This window comes from Oenanthe melanoleuca, chromosome 17, assembly GCF_029582105.1.
Source record: "Oenanthe melanoleuca isolate GR-GAL-2019-014 chromosome 17, OMel1.0, whole genome shotgun sequence".
Lineage (NCBI taxonomy): Eukaryota > Metazoa > Chordata > Aves > Passeriformes > Muscicapidae > Oenanthe > Oenanthe melanoleuca.
The window spans coordinates 8903691-8923586 of record NC_079350.1 but is presented as its reverse complement, the minus strand read 5'-3'; the positions used below and the strand labels follow the sequence as shown (position 1 = coordinate 8923586).

The window sequence follows — 19896 nt, the reverse complement described above, 5'->3', positions numbered from 1 at the left end:
GCCAGCTGTGCCCCACAGCAGGCAGGGACACTCTGGCTGCCACCACGGTGGGACAGACACAGCCTGCAGGTGTTTTCTGACTCTGACATCTAAAATCCCAATCTGGGCAGGTCTGGAAGGGTTTGGGAGGCAGCTCTCTGCCTGCCTGCCTGCCTGCCTGCTTCCCTCAGCCTCACCACCATCAGAAACCCTCTAAGTTATGTCTGATACCCGCTGCCACCTTCCCTTTTGGGTGACAGGTGACTTCACTCACGTGGCTCGTGGATGTCCCTTTGGAGCCAGGAATTCTCCCATGCCCCAGGGAGCTGCCTGCTGGAGCTGGGAGGGATGAGATTTTCCCAGGATGGAGAGAGACAGCCCTACAGTGACCCCTTTCCCCACAGAGAGCCCAGCAGAGAGGATAACCATCCCAGCTAAGCACGGATGTGTGGCTGCTGCCTGTGGGCAGCAGGACTGGAAGGGGCTGGCCAGGCAGGGGGCACAGCCCCGGGCGCCCCCTCCCACACAGCCCCAGCCCCCTTACCGGCTTGGACGCCCCTTCCGCCGCCCCCTCGCTCGTCGCCGCCTCCTTGAGGCTCCGGCTCCTCCCGCCGCCCGGCTGCCGGCTCTTGTCCTTGCCGCTCGTCTCCGCCTCCCCGATGTCCACCCCGCTGTCCTCGCTGAGCGTCTGCCCGCTGTCCGACAGCTGGGAGAGCGTGGAGGCTGCGGAGAGAGGGGCGTGAGAGGGGCAGTGCCAGGGCTGGGCAGTGCCACGCCAGGGCTGGGCAGTGCCACGCCAGGGCTGGGCAGCTCCCCTGGCATTCACACCACGCTGCAGAGCAAGGCTGCCAAGCAGAGCCCTGCAGGACCATGGAATTGCTTAGGTGGGAAAAAGCCACTCAGATAATCAGATCCAACCACAAGACCAGCACTGACAAGGCCACTTCAAAACCGTGTCCCCAAGTGCCACATCTACATGGATTTTAAATCCTTTCAGGGATCTCCTGAAATTCTCTCATAGGATCCCCACCGCCCTGGGCAGCCCCTCCCAGTGCCTGACCACTCCTTCAGTGAAGAGATTTTCCCAATATCCAGCCTGCAGCTCCCCTGGCACAGCCTGAGGCCATTTCCTCTTGTCCCTGTTTCCTGGGAGAAGAGATTGACGCCAACCTGCCTGCACCCTCCTGTCAGAAGAGCAGAGCTGGGCACAGGCAGCATCAAGAGACAACTGGCCTCAAACTCTGGTCTGGAATCCAACCCAGTCCCCAAACTGGGATGGAGGAACAGAGTGATGTATTTAGGGATCCTGCTAGAAGCCAGTTCATGCTCCTCAGGAGGGTCGGGGAGGAGACAGGGACAAGCCGAGTGAAGAGATGCTGCCGTGTAGGAGCTTCCTGCCCTTTGAGGATGAAGGCCAGGCGCAGCTGGAGGCAGGGAATGCCAGCAGAGCAGCAGCAGAGGCGCTGAACCGGCGCTGAACGGGCGCTGCCCCCGACCCGCGGGACCCGCAGTGACCGCACCGCGCCACGCGAGGGCGACATTGCCACTCGCGTCCGTCCCGCAGCGCGACGGGTCCGGGCCGGGCCGGGACCCGGGATTGCCCTGGATCCCCCGGGATTGCCCTGGATCCCCGGGATTCCCTTGGATCTCCTGGACCCCCGGGATTGCCCTGGACCCCCCGGGATTGCCCTGGATCCCCAGGGATTGCCCTGGATCCCCCTGGACCCCCCGGGATTTCCCGGATTTCCATGGATCTCTGGGCACCCTATGCCAGCCCTGCCCACCCTCCCAGGGAACAATTCCTGCCCAAAATCCCATCTGATCCTGGAAAAGCCATTCCCTGTGTCCTGCCCCTCCATCCCTTGTCCCCAGTCCCTCTCCAGCTCTCCTGGAAGGGGCTCTGAGCTCTCCCTGGAGTCTCTCCAGGTGAACACCCCCAGCTCTCCACGGCAGAGACGCTCCAACCTTTGGATCATCACGAGCCCCGAAACCCTTCGATGTGTGTCCTGCCCCATTCATCCCTCTCCAAACACCCCAGGGATGTTTTGTTCCACGCACCTCTGGCCTGGGGCAGGGGCCGCACTTCGTTGACGTCGGGCTCGCTGTTGGGCTGGTGCACCTCCACCATGATGAAGTGCTGGTTGGCCTGGGGGCTGCCCTTGTCCGGGGGAGGGGGCGCGGGGTGCGGGGGCGGCGGGGGCGGGCTGGGGGCCGGGGGGCTCTGCAGCCCCTCTGGGGACGGGCTCTGCAGCCTGCTGGGGGGCTGGACCCGGGGGAAGGGCCCGATGGGGCCGAGCAGGGACGGGGAGATGGTGGCGTAGATGGCGCTGGGGGCCGAGTCCTCGGTGCCCGTGGAGGTGACGCTGACCGTGTCCTTCTCGGGGGGCTGGGCGGGGGGAGAGGGGTTTCGGGGGGCCACGAAGAAAAGGCCGGACTGGGAGGACTCGGAGGAGGGGCGCTTGGGCTTGTCCTTGGCTGGGAGCCGCTGCTGGGCACAGGAGGGGTCCAGGGTCTGCGGGGCGGACGGAGGAGGAGGAGGCTTGAAGTTGGGTGGTTCCTCTGGGAAGGAGGAGAGATCATCCTGCCAAAGCAAGCACAGCTGGTGGGACACCATGCCCAGCTCAGTTCAGTGCATATTCACTCCTCACACTGACACAGTGTGCGGGGTTGATGTGGCCAGAAATGTGAATTCTGTCCCCATCTGTTAACCCAGCTGGGGCAGTGACCCTGATCTCCTGGCACACATTATCTGCTCATGGGCCATCTTTAAACCAGCTGGGCAATCATCTTTATCTTCCCACAGCCCATCCTCCCTCCAGGAGATATCTCCTGTTCATGGCCACTGAGTCCCAGGGCATGACTGATAAAATTCCATCATCCCACTGGGAGATGCTCCAGCCAGGGGAGGAGCCAAGCCTTTCCTACCCAGATAAAAACTGACATTTGGGACACCAAGGAACCTTCTTTCCACTGGATTCCAGAGGAAAACCAGACCTTTCCACATCATCCCTGGAGCTCCAGAGGAAACTGCACCTTCTCCAGGAGCACTGCTCCAGCTGAACCACATCTGCCCCTGCAGGAGGATGCAGCCACCATTGAATGGGACTGTGCCAACACCCTGACTGACTGACGGGTGGATTCTGACTCTGGTAGGGTTTTGGGATTGTTTTATGTAATACTGTATTTCTATTTTAAATTTCCTAGTAAAGAACTGTTATTCCTAATTCCCCAATCTTTGCCTGAGAGCCCCTTAATTTCAAAATTATAATGATTTGGAGGACGGGGGTTTACATTCTCCATTTCAAAGAGAAGCTTCTGCCTCTATTGGCAGACACCTGTCCTTCACACCAGGACAGTTCCTCACAGTGACAGGCTGAAGCAGCTGGGTGTTCCAGAAACACCTTCCAGACCTTCTGACAATGGCACTGACTCACAACGAGCACAGCTGCAGAACAACCCACCCAACCTTTGGTTTGCAGTGGCTGCTCCTCTCCAGCCAGAATCCTCCTGACCCATCTGATGGGTTCAGTGTCTCCCCTGGGGTTGATATGACACAACCCAGCACCCCCAGTTCACCCCAGCCCTGTGCAGGGCCTTACCAGGGACACATCTGGCAGGGTGTTGATGCTGCTCTGGTGGCAGTCCCCAGCTCCCTCCAGCTCTGACGTGTTCTGAGGGGCACAGAAGGGAGAGAGAAGCATGGCAGAGCTGCAGGGGAGACCAGCACAGTGGTGGGGACAGGCAGAGGGATGCTCCAAACCCCTCCCCACGCAGGGCCAGACTTCCCAAAAGTTTTTGTCTCCTTGGGGGTGCCCTGGAGCCCCCCAGCTTTGTTGGGATACAGGCTCTGCCAAGCTAAGGAACGTGCTCAGAACATGCTGTGGACCTGACATGTGTGGATGAGCCCAAATCAGCTGCTCCTGCTGAATTTGGGAGGAGGGAATGACCCAACTGTCCAGGTTCAATCCCTGGATTTTTTTTTTTCCCAGAGGAAGGACAATAGAAATTTAAAACTCTCTTCCCCTGCAACCCAGAGCAGTGGGTCTCAGATACAAACAGAAGATGCTGCCACTGCTTTATGAGTCAAAAAGTGTTACCAGGAAATGCCACACCACAATCTGGAGGATATCACAGCTCCAGAAACCCAGAAGGGATTCCCTGTGGGAATCTGCCTGTAGGGATGGGCCCAGGGAAAGAGGCCAGGGATGCCAAGCAGAGCAAAGCTGGCCAGGGCAGGGGTGGCAGAGTGGGGGCACAGCAGAGCTGGGGGTGCAGCTCTGCCCTGGGGGACCATCCCTGCCAGGGCAAACCCAGCCTCAGGACACTGAACTCAGCTCCTGCCACGCCTGCAGGGCTGCTTGGATGGGGCAGGGCACAGTTTGTGTGTAAGTGCCTGTTATTTATTGCAGGGTAAACAGCTGATTAGCTGAAACTCGGGTGCATCTGCATGTCCCCAGCTGCTGGAGGCTGCTGCTGTGCCTGTGAGATGCTCTGTCCCAAAATAGACACGGGAGACAATTAAGACCATTAGAGGAGCAGCAAAAACATCGATGCAAAGTGCTTTTATCCCTGTGGTTCTGAGGGAGCCCTGGAGAACGGGAACACAAAGAAACAGCTTGTTCAGGGAGTGACAGGTAAAGGCCTCGCTTGGGAAAGCTCATCCTCAATTACTGCAGCTAAGGGCAGATGGCTTTTAAAAGAGAATCACAGAAGGATTTGGGCTGGAGCTTGGAGATAGCTAATTCCAACCCTCCACCAGGGGCAGGGACACCTCCCACCATCACAGGATGCTCCTGTCCAGCAGGGATGGACACAGGGATGCAGCCACAGCTGCTCTGGGGAATACGACTGGCAGCAGCCAAACTGTCCCAGTTGTGTAGCTACTAAAACAGGAATTATCTGCCTGATGCCCCCTAAAACCTGCCAGGGCCATTTCCCCAGCCCTGTGCCCACCCCAGGCCGTGTCCCCCTGCAGCAGGGAGACCAGTCTGTGCTGGACTTGGCTCCTCTGTGCCCCAGTGCCACTGCCAGCTCTGTCCCCCCAGCCAGGGACACTGATGCTGCTGCTCCTCCTCAGGGCCCCTCTGGCTGCTGCAGTGTCTGAGCAGGAGATTTGCCTTTCCCCAGGCTGGGTTCTTTGGGGGCAGAAGCAATTAGACAGTGATTGCTCTGGGCCATAAAGCACAACGACTTTTAAGCACATTTGCTTCCAGGAATTGGCTGTTTCAAGGCTGTGCCTTCCTGGATTTCCCTTGAAAGGCTCCTGGAAGCCACTGCCCTGAAAAATGAGTCTCTATTGAGAAGGCTGCTCCCTCCTGCTCCTCTACCCCATCTATTTTTCAGTTTCTCATAGAAACCAGGGCCAGGTGAGACTCTTCCAGCCCCTCAGAGCAGCTGGGAAAACATTTGTCCTTCTTATCCTAAAAAGAGTCCCCAGCAGGAGTGATGGAGCTGCAGAGAATCTTTCAGACAGGAAGACAGTTTTCATTTGCAGATTAAAGGGTGGAGAAACTGCTACCTCCCCTGGGAGCACAGCCCAACCTTTAATTAACCTCTCAGCTCCAAATCAGTCCCCTCATTCCCAGTTACTGCTAAGGAGAGCTTTGCTGAGCTGCTCAGCCTCAGTCCTGGGGGGTTTCAGTTCTGAACAAGTGCACCAGCCTGGGAATAAACCCAGCTTCCCTCTGTTCTTTCCATCTCCCACTCTGGAATGCAGCCACAGGGATGGAGGAGCCACAAGCTCCAGAGTTTAGGGGCTCTCAGCACTCATGGCAACCCCCACACAGTGATTTCACTCTGTGCTCATCCTCATCCTCTGAGAGGATCATTCCCAGCCCGTGGGACTCCCCCATGGGGGATATCCCAGGGAGCCAGCCCTGGGAGGAGAAGGCACCTCTGGATGGCAGCAGCTTTGCTAGGAGGGGGTGGAGAGGAAAATCTAACCCCACAGGAATATCAATTCCTTCATCCCAGCACTGAGGGCTGGGCAGGAGGCAGGGACAAAGAGAATGCCAGAAAAATCAGGAATTCCCATGCTGTGGTCAGACATGCTGCACCTGATTATTGCAGTCTGCAGCTGATCTCTGCCCTGCAGGACTCTGGAGTCCAGGATTTGTTGGTGACACTCAGACAGTGGCTGAGCACCCCTGGCTGGCACCAGCCAACACAAACTGTCTCATTCCCAAGCATCCCTCATGGAATCACCTATCCATGGCAGGCCCTGCCCAGCCTCACCCTGCTGTTTTTGGTGGCAGTGGGACAGGTCTGGTGTCACAGTTTGGTCACAAAGCCAAAAGGATCTGTGTCCCTGGGATAATTCCATCTGGGAATGCTGCAGCATCTCTGCTTGTTGAGCCATTCCCACGGGGATGCAGCTCCTGGGGCAGGCTCACAGCTGCAGGTTCTCTCTCCCCACCCTCTGCTCTCTGTGAATTCCTCCCTGAGGAGCAGGGAATGAGCTCCTCACCCTGCAGCCTCCCCCAGTGCTCCCAGCCAGGAGCCCCAGGGTTCCCCCACATCCATGCCCAGCCCCTCCACAGCCTGGCTGGGGATTTCTCACACACAGAGCAAGGGCACTGACCCCCTGAACTGCAGCAGGGAGGTTTGTGTGCTGAGAGAGCTGGGGCTGGACAAGAGGAGTTTCTGCAGAGACTTTGTTGTGGCATTTCAATGTTGAAGAGGGGTGTATGAAAGATGGGGACATATTTTTTAACAGGGTTTGTGATAACATGAAGGGAAATGGTTTTAAACTAAAAGAGAGTCAGTTTAGATTAGATAGAAGGAGTTTTATAACCAGGGTGGGCAGGGCTGGCACAGGGTGCCCAGAGAAGCTGTGGCTGCCCCTGGATCCCTGGAAACATCCAATACCAGGTTGGACAGGGCTCTGAGCATCTTGGTCTGGTTGAACATGTCCTGGGCTTTAAAGGTCCCTTCAACCCAAACCATTCTGTGTTCTGTGATTTTCTACTGGTGTTTAGCCAGGGTGCCCACACAGCAGCAGGCAGGGCAGGGAGGGCACTCTGGGGTCTCCCCAAAACCCCATCCCTGGGGTGTCCTGGCACTCAGGTACCCCTGGGTGTGGTTCAAGCTGACCTTGTGTGCACTGCAGCACCAGGGACTGAGGGCAGGAACAGAGGAACACCAGAGGGGGGTGACACGAGGGGCTGTGTCCATGCAGGAGCTGCAGCATCCCTGGGCAGCCCTTCCCTTCCCTTCCCTTCCCTTCCCTTCCCTTCCCTTCCCTTCCCTTCCCTTCCCTTCCCTTCCCTTCCCTTCCCTTCCCTTCCCTTCCCTTCCCTTCCCTTCCCTTCCCTTCCCTTCCCTTCCCTTCCCTTCCCTTCCCTTCCCTTCCCTTCCCTTCCCTTCCCTTCCCTTCCCTTCCCTTCCCTTCCCTTCCCTTCCCTTCCCTTCCCTTCCCTTCCCTTCCCTTCCCTTCCCTTTCACCTCCATCAGGTCTATCAGCCACAGCAGCCGCTCCTGGGATGGGCCAGGGGGAGAGCAGAGCAAAACAATCACAAAAGTGAAAATGTAACATCAGGGAAGGTGCAGAACAAACGAGTGAGCTGAGAAATCCCAGCACGGTGCTGACCTCATCCCCTCACCCAAACCCTGCAGAATCCACACCAGCTGCACCCAGGGCAGGCTGGAGTGAGCCCCCTGTGAGGGAGCAGCAGAGGGGCTGAGGGAACAGTCAGGGAGCCCTGCCCCACATCTCTCCTGCTCCCCAAGCCCCCATCCACCTCCAGCTGGAGCTCTTTGCCTGGGCACACCAGTGCAGAGGCAGCACTCCATCAGCAGAGCTGGGAGCAGGCTGAGCTCCCACACCCGTGGGGAGAGGTTCACACACTGGGGCACAGTGCTCCTGAAGCACTTCTAACCAGTGCTGCCCCTCCCTGCTCTGTGCCACAGCAGAGGGGACACCCAGCTGGGGCGGGGCCACTGCTCACACACCAGCCCAGGCAGCCACATCTGGCTCAGGAGGCACAGCTGGAGCATGTGGCACAGCCCCAGGCACGGGCACAGCATCAGAGCAGGGTGTGAGCTCAGCACACAGTCCTGGCACTCCTGTGCCAGCCCCCAGAAAGATTTTCCCAGCAGCTCCTTGGAGAGCAGAGCAAAACTCACTTTGTTTGTGCAGATCCAGAAAGGATGGCACTGAAATCCCTCCTGACCACTGCAGGTGGGCACTCGTGGATTTGACAGGACACAAGCACAGCTCTGATGCTCTGACACTCTCTGAGGTCTCTCACAGCCCAGCAGAGCCCCAGAAAAGCCCCTTCCCCTGTCCCCCACGGGCTGTGCTGGGTGGACCCTCCACAGCCCCATCCCACCACCGTGGGCTGCTTTCCTCACTGAGGAACCAGCCCATTGTTCCTCCTTTCCATGAAGGGTTTAATTTCCAAGGTTACTAATGCATTTATGATGAAAGGCATTTTATGGTGAGGAAATTAATTTGGGGGCTGTGTGCCTGCACAGTCTGAGGTGATTACAGTAACTTAATTAGACAGTGTGTGTGACAGGGCCTGGCAGGGACGTGGGAGTGCTGCTGCTGCTGAGTGCTGCAGAGTGGGCTGGCAAGGGGATGCAGCTGCCTGGCCACTGTGGCCCCCAGTGGGATGGGGAGCAGGCAGCCAGCATGCTTAGGGATGGTTTAAGAGCTGGGGAACAGCAGAGGCACAGCAGGGCAGGGGGGCTTCGCTGGGATTTCTGTGTGGATGCAGCTCCAATGGGTTTCTGGAAGCAAGGGGAAATCCAGTGGAGCTCCAGTGGGTTTCTGGAGGCAAGGCAGGCTCTGTCCCTCACTGGGATGAAGGGACACATGGCCATCGAGCAGGGCACAGCAGCACCTCAGTGTGAGTGGCACAGAGATACCCAGCACCTCATGGCATCACCTGCAAATCACCCAGACTGCACAGAAAAATGACAGCTTTGGGAAATCCATGGGGGAATCCATGGAGGAATCCACAGGGGAATTCAGGGCTCTCTGTGGGGTGAAGTGACTGTACAGCACTCCAGGGAAAGCAGTCTGTTAAACCAGTGGGGCAGTGCCCCTGATCTCCTGGCACACATTCTCTGCTCATGGGCCATCTTTAAACCAGCTGGGCAATCATCTTTATCTTCCCACAGCCCATCCTCCCTCCAGGAGATATCTCCTGTTAATGGCCAGTGAGTCCCAGGGCATGACTGATAAAATTCCATCATCCCACTGGGAGATGCTCCAGCCAGGGGAGGAGCCAAGCCTTTCCTACCCAGATAAAAACTGAGATTTGGAACACCAGAGCAGCCTTTTCCACTGGATTCCAGAGGAAAACCAGACCTTTCCACACCATCCCTGGAGCTTCAGAGGAAAACTGCAACCCTGCTCCAGCTGAACCACATCTGCCCCTGCAGGAGGATGCAGCCACCATTGAATGGGACTGTGCCAACACCCTGACTGACTGACGGGTGTCAGCTTGGATTCTGACTGTCAGTGCTTTGGGACTGTTCTTTGTAACTTGCAGGGCTGCCAGGAGGAGGTGCTGACAGGAAGGGGAGCAGGCAGGACCCACCCGCGCCGAGCTGACGGTGGTGGCAGTGAAGTGGCTGCTGGAGGACGAGGCGGTGTCGCTGCAGGACACGATGGAGCCGCAGTCGGTGCCCGGCCCCGCCGGCTGCCGCGCCTTCATGGACTCGATCTCCCTCTTCAGCACCAGGCTGTCGAAGCGGTCCAGGTCTTGTGGGGAGATCACCCCCCGCACCTCGGAGAGCAGCGAGAACTGGCCAGGCACACACAGCCACAGACAGGTTGGAGCACAGTCACATTCCTGGGGAGCTGGGGACCTCCCTCCCACCATGGCCAGCAGATGTGCTGACAGGTGATGGAGGAGGTTTGGTCCTAAACATCACCAGAAGCTCCTCTGCCACTGAACACCCCCAGAATGGCCCTGGCACAGGGTGCCCACAGCTGTGGCTGCCCCTGGATCCCTGGCAGTGCCCAAGGCCAGGCTGGACACTGGGGCTGGAGCAGCCTGGGATAGTGGGAGGGGTCCCTGCCATGGCAGGGGGTGGAATGAGGTGACTTTTAAGGTCCCTTCCAACCCAAACCAGCATGGAATCTGTGCTGGTTCCATGGATTTGGCTCCCATACCCCCTCCCTTTCCCTGAGCAGATCACCTTGGAGGCACTGGGCCACACTGTGCCAATGCCCACACTGTGCCAGTGCCCACATTGTGACAGTGCCCACACTGTGCCAGTGCCCACACTGTGCCAATGCCCACATTGTGACAGTGCCCACACTGTGCCAGTGCCCACACTGTGACAGTGCCCACAGTGTGCCAATGCCCACACTGTGCCAGTGCCCACATTGTGACAGTGCCCACACTGTGACAGTCCCCACACTGTGACAGTGCCCACACTGTGACAGTGCCCACACTGTGCCAGTCCCCACACTGTGCCAGTGCCCACACTGTGCCAGTGCCCATACTGTGACAATGCCCACACTGTGCCAATGCCCACACTGTGCCAGTGCCCACACTGTGACAGTGCCCATACTGTGCCAATACCCACACTGTGCCAATGCCCACATTGTGACAATGCCGACACTGTGACAGTCCCCACACTGTGCCAATGCCCACACTGTGCCAATGCCCACACTGTGACAGTCCCCACACTGTGCCAATGCCCACACTGTGCCAGTGCCCACACTGTGCCAATGCCCACACTGTGCCAATGCCCACATTGTGACAGTGCCCACACTGTGACAGTCCCCATACTGTGACAGTGCCCACACTGTGACAGTGCCCACACTGTGCCAATGCCCACACCCTGTCACACTCTGCTCAGCCCACAGCCCCAGGCAGCCATCCCTGCCCTGCTGAGGGCCTCACCTTGGCGTGTGTGTTGAGCAGCTCGAACAGGGCCATGACCAGAGCATCCACAGAGATGTTGCCCTCCTTGTACTCATCCAGGTAGTAGCCCATGGTGGCTCTCTCCTGCTCGTTGAGCAGGTGCCGTGCCTGCTCCTCCAGCATCACCCGGGTCTGGTTCACCATGCTGCTCAGGGTCACCTGCGAGCCCGCCAGCCCCCGGTAGAACACGGGCTGCAGGGACAGGGACAGGCTGGGGGCACTGGGCAGGAGGGCAGTGCTCTGCTCTGGGCTTTGCCCACCAGCCCTGTCTGCCTGAGTGCCAGACACTGCCTGGGGGGAGCTGGAATGACTGGAAGGAGATTTGGGCACTGACAGGAGGGAGGTACCCCCAGGAACTCATCAGTCTTTCAGTGTCACCACTTGTGTGGGTAACTCCAGAGCCATGATCAGAGGAGCTGAGCTTTGCTCTCTGGGACAGGGACAGGAGCCAGGGAGTGGCTGGAGCTGTGTCTGGGTCTGGCTGGAGCTCAGGGCAAGGCTCTTCCCCCAGAGGTGCTGGCACTGCCCAGGCTCAGGCTGGAGCTCAGGGCAAGGCTCTTCCCCCAGAGGTGCTGGCACTGCCCAGGCTCCCCAGGGAATGGGCACGGCCCCGAGGCTGCCAGAGCTCCAGGAGCGTTTGGACACCAGGGATGGACAGGGGGGATTGCTGGGGGGTCTGGGCAGGGACAGGGGCTGCTCTGGGTGATCCTGGTGGGTCCCTTCCAGCTCAGGATATTCTGAGATACTCTGAGTCACTGAGTTCATGCAGCACCAGTTGAGTTTCCCATCCCTTTTCAGCAAGACCCTGTCCCCCAGCCAGGCAGTGATTTAATCCCAGGCTTTGTTCCTCCCTGGCATAACTGGGGACACAGCAGACAAGCCAGCTCCCCATCCTGTGGAAAATGCACATTTGCCCCCACTGCCAGCTTGAGGCAGACCCTAGTGAAGAAAGAGCCTCTGGCAACCAAAGGAGCCCCAGGGAGAGACAAGCCTGGCTGCAGATGAAAGAGTTTTTCCCTTTGAGAGGGATTTCTGAGGGGAGGTCCTTAGTGTTTCCTCCCAGGCAGAGTTGGCACAGGGATACAGAGCCAGACAAGACCCTGAATACCCCAGAGACAGAGAGGAGTTGAGGCTGGGGAACATGTTTTGCCAGCAAAGAGTACAAAGCTGTTATCAGTGAGAGCCACCTGTGAAACCTCCCTGCTGAATTTCCATTTAAAAGCAATGTGCTTTGCAAGGAGCTGTGGGGAGAAGATGCTGGCACAGAGCTGCAGGGGTGAGTCCTGTGCCTGCTGAGGGACAGATCTCTGGGACAGATCCCTGCAGCTGTCAGGGCCCAGAGACAGCCACCATGAGGAAGGAATCCACCTCTGCAGGGTGGAGGGGTCCCCACCGTCCTGGTCCATGGGTGGTCACTGCCCCTTGCCCACTAAGGCCAGAGGGCACCAGATGTGCTTAGAAGTGGCACAGGAGAGGGGACACCACTGCCAACATGGCCCATTAAAATCCCTGCTGTAACCAGGAGCACAGGTCCCTCCCTCCCACAGGAAATAAAACACTAGCAGTGATATTTTCACAAAGCATCAGGAATGTCTTACCCTGGCTGCCACGTCCATGGCATGGTCACCCACTGCCCTGTGAGGAGGAGAAGGTCAGTTAGCACTGAGAGCCTGTCACTTGCCACCTGCTGCCTTCTCTCCAAGGAGAGCCAGGGGACAAGGGGAGGGACAGCACAGCCCACACCTGCCCACCCACCCTACAGACCCTTCCTGACCCCACGACGGGCTCCACGGACAGGCTGGGGCCCTCCTAGAGGTGACAGACCCCCCAAAAAACCTCCTGGGCACGCACCCTGCCGAGCTGAGCAGGGTCTCCCCCAGCTGGGAGCTGGAGATCCAGCGGGTCTCGTCCACCGTGGTGCGGGCGTGGGGCAGGCGCCCGATGTCCTTGACCGTCATCATCAGGTGCCGCGAGGACTTGAGCAGCTTCACCGCCTCGTCGTGGGGGATGCTCAGGAAGCTCCGCCCGTTCACCTCCAGGATCTGGTCCCCCACCTGTGGGTGAGCACACACTGAGCCTGGCTGGGTTATTCCTGCTGGAGTAACACTTTCCTCTGCTGGGGTTAGCTCCAATAAAAGTGCAGAGGATCATGGCTTAAGGCTGTGGGAAAACCCAAACAACAGGGTGAGTAAAAAATCACCCCCAGAATCCTCCAGTTCCAGATCACTGCCAGTTCCAGATCACTGCCAGAAAGTTCTCTGCTTCTCTTGTTATATTGGTTCCTTTTTGCTGCAGTAATTTTAATATTCCTAATCACCCTTCTTTATTGGACCCCCTCCCTAAACTCAGCCCCAATTCCTCCCCTCCTCCAAGTCCATCAATACCCCTGCCATGCCCTAACACCTGCTTTTATCCATTTCCCCTCGTGCATGGAACAAGCCCTCCTCTACCATCTTTCCTGGTTCAGTACAAACTCTTCAGCTTACATTACTTCAGCTTCTTGTTTTCTATTGTTAAAGTTTTTTAGTTCCTGAACAATCAGGTCAGATTTTCTTTCTGCATAAAACCATCAAGTTCAGTGCAGCCTCTGACCCTGACAGCCAGGACAGGAAGGATTGGAGGCTAAATTCCTGTCCCAGCAGGGAGGTGCTGCCCAGGCTAACCCAGCTCCAAAGGAGGGACACAGCCATGGGAAGGAACAGGGAAATGCTGCTGGATGGGATCAGCCAAAGCCATGGAAGAAAACAGGGAAATGCTGCTGGATGGGATCAGCCAAAGCCATGGAAGAAAACAGGGAAATGCTGCTGGATGGGATCAGCCAAAGCCATGGGAGGAACCAGGGAAATGCTGCTGGATGGGATCAGCCAAAGCCATGGAGGGAGCAGGGAAATGCTGCTGGATGGGATCAGCCAAAGCCATGGGAGAAAACAGGGAAATGCTGCTGGATGGGATCAGCCAAAGCCATGGAGGGAGCAGGGAAATGCTGCTGGATGGGATCAGCCCCTCAGGCTCAGCCAGGACCAGTCTGTGGAGCCTGGAGGGACTGTCAGGATCCCAGCTTAGCCTGCCCAGCCTCCTCCACCAACCAAACAAGCCCAAGGAACATCAAGGCCTCCAGCCCCAGCCCTGCTGCTGCTCTGGGACACCAGGAACCATCTGTGGAAGCCCCAAACCTCAGATCCCTGCAGGCAGCAGGGAGGGTCTGACCACAGCCTGCAGCATCTGGAACAGCTGCATCCCATCCCTCCTCTGCTGCTCCTAAGAGATTTCATTCCATTTCCTTGCCTGGAACCAGCAGCTTCCCTTGTCTGAGACACAGCACCCACCTGCTGTTCCACCCTTCCTTCATCCCAGCTCCTCTTCCTCTGTGCCCCCAGGGCAGCCAGGGCTGCTCCCCTCACTTCTGTCACAATTCACTCTGCTCCTGATAAACCACATTTTTGAAACTGCCCTTTCCTATCTCTGCTGAGCCACAGGCCTCAGCTCAGCTCTACCAAAGCACAGTATGGATTTTCTTCTCTGCCTGGACACCAAGGAGACACACAGGGAGAGAAAAGTTCCACAAAAATGATCAGTGGCAGATGAAGGTGCCTGTGAAAGGACAGATGGAAGAGATTAGGCTTGTTAAATTTAGAGAGGAGATGATGTGGGGGGGCTGGATGGAGCTATACAGAATAATGCTGGCAATAATGAGAAGCCAGAGAAGGCTCCTGTTTGCCCTTCCCTCTGCTCAGAGGAGGCTCAGAGTGGTGCTGAGGGGAAAAAGGGCCTGGAGCAAGATGGAATCATCTGGGCTGGAAAAGATCATCGAGTCCAGATGCAGCAGAGCTCAGCTCCCCCTTCAGCTCCATCCTGAGTGGATTTGCCTCGTTCTTCATCACAAAGTTCAATGGTTTGTGTTGGAAGTGACCCAAAATATCCCAAAAGAGTGAAGGGAGGATCCCAGGGGAAGGCAAATGACACAAATGACCATGTTCCCAACCATGGGGCTCCACAAATACCTCAGGTTCCCTTTGAGCTGTCAGCTTTAAATCCACTGCCAGAAAATTGCTGCCTACCAGTGTAAGGATTATGCAGGGCCTGAAGTGCCAAGAGAAACACCCACTCAGGTGCACAAATATCATCTCCCAGGTCTCTGATCCATCAGTTCTGCTGCTCACACAAGGAACACAGAGTCCACTGCAGCACCAAAACTATAAAAATCCAAATTTGATTAGGCAGCTTTACTGCAATTATGAATCTCTAATGGTTTCCCATACCAAGGATTAAATTTTCGTGTTTTTTTGGTTCAGAACAGTTACACAGGTTTAATAATCTTTCTTTAAGTTCTCTTTTTAAGAGTGAACCAAGAGGAGCCTGGTACACTCTTGGAACATCAGGGAGACCAGAGGGGCTCTGGATTTTTTTGCTAATTAACATATATAATATTTATAATATACATATTATTATTATACATATATATATACAATACATATAACATATATAATAATTATATTTTTCCTCCCAAAGTCAAGGACAAGTGGGAAAGTAACAAAAAAAAATGCAGAGATGCAAAAGAACTAAAACAAAAGCTGACCCTGAGAAATGATTTGCTGCATTCACAGCTCCAAACTGGAACAGAATAAAAGAAGCAATAATAAGACATAAAAGAAAGTTATGATAAAACACAGGAAAATGATTGCCCTGGATATTTCAGGAACTACTTTTCAGCTGTGCTCAGCTAATGGTGGGTGGATATCCAGGATGTGCTGCATGCTTGAACACCTCTGAAAATGTGGATTACTCTCACTTCTAGGGAAATCTGTGGCTGAAATGCAGGGGCTGAACACAGCACAGAAGGTGACAGAGCATGACAAGAAGAGAGCTGGGAAATAACACCTCGATGGCAGCCCTGGCTCCTTCTCCTTCTGGAGACAGTGGGCAAGGGGAGGTACAATCAAATGAAACTTAATGGGCTTCAGACAAGGCTTCTGAGCACCTCAAGTCTCTTAAAAATAATCAGAATTAGCTCTGGAACAAATTCAATCACCCAGACAGAAAAATAGGCAAGAGATTTTCAATGTGAATTGAGGTTAAATGACACCAAACTGAGCTGGGAATGTGCCAAGGGGATGCCAAATGGGCACCAGTCCTGTTTAATGCCACCAAAGTGCCAGCAGAGGGGCTAAATGACACTGGAGATGCCACTGAAGTCTCTATCCAGCATAAATAATTACTAAAAGCCATTAAGAAATTAAAGATACAGGCAGGAAAATGTATGGATCAGTTTGGAAGTGACCAGATTAAGGCTCTCAGTGAACAGGGAAGAGCTGAACTTCTCCAGGAGGGGAGGGGGAGGGAGAGGATCCATGTCCAGGACAGATGTGGGAATGGGGGGCCATGGCTGGCTGGAAATGGATCCTTTCCCCAAAATCTGCAGCCCAGAGAGCAGGAACAGCACAGACAGAGGGGAGGAGAGCCCAGGGAGGGGAGGGGCTCTCTGGGGGTGGCAGGGGCTGTGGCACTGATGGGGCCAGGTTCTGGTGTCACCCAGGAGAGGAGATTTCTGTCCCCATCGAGGTGACACCATTGGAAGGACCAGGGGAAACATTTTGGGTACCACAACCAAGAACCTCCAGAGGGACTCTCTCACTTTGCAGCTCATTCCCAAACTCTGAGGCTTTTACCTCTCCTTCTTTTTACCTGTCTCCTAGGATGTTTGTCTGTGTTCAGACCTCAGTGCAGCTTCAGAGGGCTGGATTTGGGATGAGGGGCACCCCCAGTGAGTTCACAGATGGCACCAAATTGTGTCCAGGGAGGGAACAGAGCTGGGGAAGGGGCTGGAGCACCAGGAGAGGCTGAGGGAGCTGGGAAGGGGCTCAGCTGGAGAAAAGGAGGCTCAGGGGGAATTTCTGGCTCTGCACAACTCCCTGACAGGAGGGGACACTGGGAGGCTCTGGGAACAGGGACAGGAGGAGAGGGAATGGCTCAGGCTGGATATAAGGAAAATAAGGAAAACATTGTTCAGCACAGACTTCCCAAGGCTGTGGTGCTGTCCCCATCCCTGGAGGGATTTAAAAGCCATGTGGAAGTGGCACCTGGGGACATGGCTCAGTGCTGGAGGAATGGTTGGACACAATGATCTTGGAGATCTTCAGCTTAAATTTCTCTTTGTTCTCTGACAGCCACTGCTGATGTAAAATCATTCAGCTCTTTGCATTTCCAGTCTCCCTTTCCCTCTCCTCTCATATCTGGATAAACATGGATGGTGGCAGCCCTTTTCACCCCATTCTGGGAACTCAATATTGAGTTGTTTGCTCAAAGCAAGCTCCCTGGAATCTGCTATTTCTGATTTAAAGGTCAAGGAGAGAAAACAAAAAACGGCTTAAGGAGGAAAAAGAACCCCAGTCCTGACAAAATACAGCAGCAGGAAAAATGAGCAAGGAAGAAATCAGGGCCAGCAGAGGCAGGAACAGCAGCAGGAGCTCAGCTGGTGCTGGGCAGTGTGGGAATGTCAGGAAGGAGGCAGAAGGACAGGAGCTGCCAGCAAACCAGGCTGACTCACCTCCCTCCTCTGCAGCCCTCTCCAGCCCCCACTTCTCCACTCAGACCTTCCTCAGAGGCAGCAGATTTTAAAACATGCCCCAAGAACATGCTGGCAGAAGTTTCATGAATGAATAAACATCAAGAAGGCCAAGGCCAAGGCTATGAATATTTAGTTATTGACTGACTGCAGAGATCCTGGTCCCTGCTGGAATTCTGCCTGCTGAGGGAGCAGAACAGCAGCACCTCCACCAGCACCAGCAGGGCTGCAGCTCCTCTGGGACACTCATTTCAGGGCTTTGGTCCCTGTTTCTGGAGCTGGGCCTCAGAGAAACTTCCCTGGTTTTTCCTGGTTTTCAGTTCCTTTTGTTTGCCCTTCGATCAAAATTTAAGGGAAGTGCAAAACATTAATTATTTATTTTAGTTGGTATTAAAAGAGTCCAAAATTCTGATTTGGTGCCATAGATAAAAGGAGGTGAAAATGAAATGCCTGGTAAAATTACAGATTGGTTTGGGTTCAAAAGGACCTTAAAATCATCCAGTGGCACCCTGCCTGACTGATGGGTGTCAGCTTGGATTCTGACTCTGGCAGGGTTTGGGATTGTTTTATCTAATACTCTATTTCTATTTTAATTTTCCTAGGAAAGAACTGTTATTCCTATTCCCATATCTTTGCCTGAGAGCCCCTTCATTTCCAAATTATGATTTGGAGGGGGGGGGGGGTCACATTCTCCATTTCCAAGAGAAGTTTCTGCCTTTATTGGCAGACACCTGTCCTCCAAACCCCACTGCCCCACACCCCAGCATCCCAAACCCAGCTGGACTCATTCCTGTGTCCCCTGCCACCCTCTCTGGGTCACTCTCACCTTCAAGCCAGTGCTCTCTGCCTCAGAGCCCTTGTCCACACCTGTGATGTAGATGCCCAGGGAATATTCTGCCCCTCCTCGGATCATGAGTCCCAGGGACTTCCCTTCGTTCAGGACCAGATTCACCTGCAGAGAACAGCAAGAGACATTTGTGTGGTGCCAGCCCAGGGACAGCAGCTCCTGAGGGATGGAGGAGGCAGTGGGAACAGCAAGGAGAAGCTCTGGAGGCTGAGAGGCTCAGCCACACGAGGATTTCCAGCTGATCCACAGCAGTTTTCCACTCTGTCCTTTTGCAGGTGCATCCCTGGGGTAGAGACTGAGCTGAGCACCAGTGGATGGTTCCAGCACTGGCTGTGAATTCCCCCCCTGGCATTGCTGCCTGGCAAACACAGAATGGTCCCAGGTGCATCCAGCTCCAGCCCTCTGTCCTTCCCTGGGCAGTGCAGGGACACTGCAGGCACAGGACAGACCCACAGGGCTCCTCCTCCCATCCACTATCCCCAAATTAACACCAGGACAAACCTTCCACAGATCCAGCACACACTGCAGGAGACATTTCATATTTCCCACAACCTGCCAGGCAGCACCTGGACAGATGTTCTCCCCACCAAATGCTGATTTGCAAACCCAGCTTCCACCTTCATCCACTCCCTCCTCCTCCTCACAAGGCCTGACAATATTTGGATGTGCAGGTGGGAATTTGGAGTGCAGCTCCCTCGAGGACTCTCCATCTAAAATGGCCTTTGTTCACTCTCTGCATGACACTTTCTAAATGAATAACTCCAGGGTTATTTTTTTTTTGCTTTACTCCTGAGTTTTGAGTCACTTCTGGAGAAAAGCAGACAGCAGGAATAAAAACAAATGAGAAAAGCCAAAATGTGTTTCACACTGACAGGAACAACCAGAAACAAGCTGTTTGTGAAGGGCTTTTATATTTAAACACCTTTGCTGCAGTCAAACCAAAATCTTGCACATTAACCTGGATGGAAAAGTAATTCCCAGCTTCAAGTCCATAATTAATCCATCTTTCTAGAGGACACAGCATCACAGGGGGAATTCAGGCCAATCTTAGAGTGGCTGGTATTGAAAACCCATTTTCTATCTTGGTGATAGAAACACAGAAATCAGCAGCACAAATCCACCCAAGGCTCCCAATTTTAGATTCAGAGAAAAGGATGCAAAGCTGGAATGAGAACTGTAAGACATCAACTACCTGCAGCAGCATCCTCCTCTGAAAAACCTGATGTTCCCTGGGTCTCCTTGCCCTGCTTTAAAGGGCAGAAAGTGCTGGAGACAATTTAGCATTGAAGGATTGTGAAGGAATTACAGAGACCTTCATGCTTCAGGCACTGAACCCACCCAAAGGAGCAGCTGCTGCCACATCCAAGGACAGTTTGGTTTTCTGTCCACAGGGAAACCTTGCTCTGGACCACACAACACTTTGCTGAGTGCTTTTGAAAATTAGGAAAACATCCAACTTTTCTGAAGTGTTGTCACCTCCCAGTCTCTAAGCTTTTCACCCCACTGTGGTTGTGCCTCTCAAAAATTCCCCAGCTTGGAAAAAATACAAGTAGGAGAAATGCAGCAAAGTGCCTGGAATCACAGATCATGTCAGAATAGACTGGGAATGAGGAAATTCCCTC

At 55.0% G+C, this 19896-nt stretch overlaps 1 protein-coding gene across 1 annotated transcript in view; it reads right to left on the bottom strand.

Annotated features, from left to right (window-relative positions):
• Nucleotides 1–19896, bottom strand: part of WHRN (whirlin) — a 41565-nt gene that overhangs the window by 1656 nt on the left and 20013 nt on the right. The window contains exons 3-11 of the mRNA XM_056504794.1: nucleotides 18254–18379; nucleotides 12717–12919; nucleotides 12464–12500; nucleotides 10845–11057; nucleotides 9528–9734; nucleotides 7423–7455; nucleotides 3579–3650; nucleotides 2038–2560; nucleotides 524–702 (exon numbers count right to left, since the gene is read on the bottom strand). Coding sequence (XP_056360769.1) covers nucleotides 524–702; nucleotides 2038–2560; nucleotides 3579–3650; nucleotides 7423–7455; nucleotides 9528–9734; nucleotides 10845–11057; nucleotides 12464–12500; nucleotides 12717–12919; nucleotides 18254–18379 — 1593 coding nt within the window. The remainder of the gene's footprint in view (nucleotides 1–523; nucleotides 703–2037; nucleotides 2561–3578; nucleotides 3651–7422; nucleotides 7456–9527; nucleotides 9735–10844; nucleotides 11058–12463; nucleotides 12501–12716; nucleotides 12920–18253; nucleotides 18380–19896) is intronic.